Below are 4,410 nucleotides of genomic sequence, written 5' to 3'. Positions count from 1 at the left end.
AGTAGTATACTTAAAGTATGATGTAAAGTTCACTTAAAGAAAACTTATGAGTATACTTGCAGTATAAAACTACTAAACTAGTAGTTTACTGAGACTATACTTCAAAGTGTACTAAAAATGCTACTACAAGTATTTAATTAGAAAACTATCAGTATTCATATAAGTTCACTTTTAATATAGTTGCAGTACAAGCTCAAATATTGTTGTAAACTAGTTGTGTACTTAAATTTTACCACTGTTATACTTAAAGTATACTTTTATATACTTGAAAGTGGGCCAATTTAGTCCCAAGGAGTATTGAAATAGCACACTCACAAGTATACTACTAGTACACTGATATTTGTATACTTGCTACATAAAGTATACTTAAAAATATACTTGAACTTTACTTAAGTATACTTAATAAAATAAACTTGAAGTATACTACTTTTTGGTAAGGGTTGGCATATATGCTTTTATTCAGAGACTTACACGGCATTATTTATTGAAGTTCGACCTTTTGGAATCATGACCTTGGCGTTGTTTGCACCACGCTCTACTAAATGAGCTACAGAAATATAAAGTGTGCACACATTAAGATTAAATTAAAATTAGGCAACATTGTGTGATTGTAATATTATTTATGTGAACATCAAATCATTAGATTAGTTTAACAAATATGACAATGTTAAGAACAGTCAGATTTAATACGAAGAACATTTTAATAGAATGTTGTTTTTATTATGCCCAAAAAACTGAAACTACCAGAACATCCTTTATATAAGATGCAGATATCAACTTTTTCTTGTTAACATAGACATGCTATAATAGATCATATATCATAAATCGCCATGAGGTATAACAGAACATATAACAGAGTATATAACAGAATCACTGTCATCACTTAAAACTGTTATAACGAATGTTGTGAACATCTAGCTATGGACAGCTGCATAGCATTGGAAAACGTGGATTATAATTTTTTAATGCAACAATTTGACCAAGAAATCACAGAACCAGAGTTTCACAGTCATTTCTGAAATCCAACAACTCAGTATAGATATTGAACTGATGAGGCTCTTATTTGCATTGCTTATAATTAAGCATAATAAAACAAAACAAGGTGCTGCTGATTTTTGTTTTGATGGATAAGAAAAACTAACATCCTGCATGCAACCAATATTTGCATTTCAATATTTGAAAACATGTCAAACTGAATTCACGCAGATAGCCAGACTGTTTGTTCTGAACCAGAATTTGAACGTATAGATATTCTTTAATATTTTAAATCACATCCTTTGGAAGAAAAGCAAGAGTTCTCTGTTGTTTGCTTTAATATATTAGTTTGCACATCAGTGTGCAATCTAATATTGTGTTCATGTAGTATTTATTTTCTGGAAGATGAAGAGCGAAGACAGCGAGCTGCCTTGAGGTGATTTCTGACATGATTTGATAGAGAAAAACCCCTTCCACACTTCGGGCAGCTGTAGCGATAATCACCTTTATGAATTCTCTCGTGTTCCTTCAAGGTGTATTTGGATTTAAAACGACTCCCACACAATCCACAGCAGAAAGGTCTCTCGTTCTGGCTTGAGAAAAGGCTTGCCGCAAATCTTGCAAAGTGCATCCTGGCGTTTTCTCCTTTGCCTTCGTAAGACCCCTTGAAAGGATTCAAGGTCACCCTGAACAGATGACGGCTCTTGTTCAGTTATTAGAAGTTCATCACACTGCTCTGACTTAACCGTGATGGATGACTGTGGATCTGTGCCACCACTATCTTTATTCTCTGGCAGAAGTGAGAGGCACTGAGGGCCATTCCTGCCCTGAGACCCCATCAGAAAGGGGCGAAGTATTGAAGGAGGCTTGACTCAAAGGCTCATGGGGCTCATGGTTGGCAAACTCCAACTTCACTCGTATTTCTGAGAGCTCTGAACCCATCGGAACTTGCAGAACTCCATCTCTCTGAGTATCTGGATGACAAGAGGCATTAGATTAGTTTTCTACTGCAAAAACATTGAGGCGCTTTTATATGACATGATAATTATGTGGAAACCTTGGAGTAACATGACAGTTACTCTAAGTTAGTTAAAATAATACCATGGTACTAATATTGTTCACGTCACAAACATAGTAACACCAAGTATTTCCCCCAAAGGAATATGACTTGAAAACTGTCATAAGAGTTATTGTGTAACTCATGATCTGTGCCACCACTATCTTTATTCTCTGGCAGAAGTGAGAGGCACTGAGGGCCATTCCTGCCCTGAGACCCCATCAGAAAGGGGCGAAGTATTGAAGGAGGCTTGACTCAAAGGCTCATGGGGCTCATGGTTGGCAAACTCCAACTTCACTCATATTTCTGAGAGCTCTGAACCCATCGGAACTTGCAGAACTCCATCTCTCTGAGTATCTGGATGACAAGAGGCATTAGATTAGTTTTCTACTGCAAAAACATTGAGGCGCTTTTATATGACATGATAATTATGTGGAAACCTTGGAGTAACATGACAGTTACTCTAAGTTAGTTAAAATAATACCATGGTACTAATATTGTTTACGTCACAAACATAGTAACACCAAGTATTTCCCCCAAAGGAATATGACTTGAAAACTGTCATAAGAGTTATTGTGTAACTCATATAGGCTAACTTAGCGTTACTGACCATGGCATGTTTCTGCACAGCTGCAGATTCTCCTCCTCAGACAATAGTTCTCCTGCTTTAGACACTCGATTCCTTTCTTATATTCAGTCAAATTTTCTTTGACACAGTCAAATATTTCATCGGCTGCTGCCATCATGCGCTTAATCAAAAATTAACACAATGACTCTTATTCCATCGTGCTCAACTCTTCTTCTGTCTCTTAACTAACGTTCCTTCTTCTTAAAGGGGTCATATGATTTTGCTAAAAAAAAACATTATTTTGTGTATTTGGTGTAAGGAAATGTGTTTATGCGGTTCAAAAAACACATTATTTTCCACATACTGTACATTATGTTTCTCCTCTATGCCCCACCTTTCTTTTAAAAAAACGTATTGAGTCTGCCTGGCACGCAGTATATAATTAAGACTGTCATGGCTTTTCTGAAAGAAACTCGGCTTGTAAACACAATTTAATTTATATATATATATATATATATACACACACAGAGTAGACGTTAAAATGTTATATCCCAATGAGTTCACACTTCAGTCCTGCAGATGGCGGTAATGTACTTCGTTTGCAAAACGCCAAATAAAAACCACAGAAGAAGAAGCAGCAGCAAATAGACGGAGGAATTTGTAACTAGAAAGATCAAGATGGGACTTGTGTCTATTCATTCGTTTTTAATAAAGCGCATGACAGCAGTAGCTGAAGAAATATTTCACGCTCTCAAAGACAATATCGTTGAATATGAGCAGGAGCTTGAGCGCCTGAGGCGGGAGAACTGTTGTCTGAGGAGCGCACTGACTGAAACACACCATGGTCAGTCAAACATTCACTATACACTCTTCCTTTTCATGGTCCGTGTAAATACCAGGATTTTTTAGACATGCACAATGGTAGTACTATGAAATAATTAGTAATACTTTGTACTACGCAACCATCATCTTATTTGCATCGGTCTGTCAGCACAAGCTGTATATGTGACCCTGACTGTGGCATGCAGGCTAAAGCCTCAACATCTAATTATGAGATAACAAGCATTAATTTCAATCTTTGACATGGCCTTACTCAGTCAATATTATAGATATAAAGGTTATATTTCCACAGAATATTCTACATCTTTATGAAGATGATACATATGCTTTTATGTAGAAAATAGTTAATCACTCGCACACAAAAAAGACTTTAGCTGGGTTTTCACAGGCAGGGTAACACATTTATCAACCCTAAACCTAAGTGTGTTGATTTCATGTAGTTGTTACTTCTAGATCTGAACAGCACATCTTCTTTAACACAGTTACATCTGTACACCACCTCTCATTGATGTAAAAGCATGTCCCGCCACCGCGTGATTTCCCTGTTGAAATTTTTTAACATGGAAACAAATTTAATGGTTTATCAGGTAAACCTATCTTGCTGCAGTCTAGTAGATGTCCACCTTGAAATATTAGTAACAATATAAAAGCTATTCTTAATGCTTACTTTATTAATATAAACAAAAACTCTTTCATTATGTAATCCGTAAAGATGCATTTCTCTGTAAAGGCACGTCCAAAGAGGACGGATGAGTCAATATTGACTCAGAAAACATTAGTTTATTAACAAATAATTCAAATATCCCCTCACTATTTTTGACTTTTTTTGTTTGTTTTTTTATTTTATTATAATTGTTTTTGTTTGTTTGTTTTTTGGGCTGATGTGCCAAAATTATGTTTGCGTTCAGTAGCCTATAAGGCAGCATTTTTGTGCCATGTTTAAAAATAACTAAATAAATAAAATTAATGT

The 4,410-nt window shown here is 35.6% G+C and overlaps 1 protein-coding gene and 1 pseudogene across 2 annotated transcripts in view; one reads left to right on the top strand and one right to left on the bottom strand.

Annotated features, from left to right (window-relative positions):
* Positions 1-1,366: 1,366 nt before the first annotated feature.
* On the bottom strand, positions 1,367-2,787 carry LOC107568052 (zinc finger protein 250-like; annotated as a pseudogene).
* Positions 2,788-3,231: 444 nt separating this feature from the next.
* Positions 3,232-4,410, top strand: part of LOC107568054 (zinc finger protein 347-like) — a 41,413-nt gene continuing 40,234 nt past the window's right edge. For both annotated transcript variants that reach the window (XM_016253902.1, XM_016253901.1), the window contains exon 1: positions 3,232-3,444. In XM_016253902.1, the coding sequence (XP_016109388.1) occupies positions 3,279-3,444 (166 nt within the window). In that variant the 5' untranslated portion in view covers positions 3,232-3,278. The remainder of the gene's footprint in view (positions 3,445-4,410) is intronic.

Source organism: Sinocyclocheilus grahami, unplaced genomic scaffold (genome assembly GCF_001515645.1).
Source record: "Sinocyclocheilus grahami isolate Dianchi unplaced genomic scaffold, SAMN03320097.WGS_v1.1 scaffold1210.1, whole genome shotgun sequence".
Taxonomy (NCBI): Eukaryota; Metazoa; Chordata; class Actinopteri; order Cypriniformes; family Cyprinidae; genus Sinocyclocheilus; species Sinocyclocheilus grahami.
This window is presented reverse-complemented; position numbering and strand designations above follow the sequence as displayed.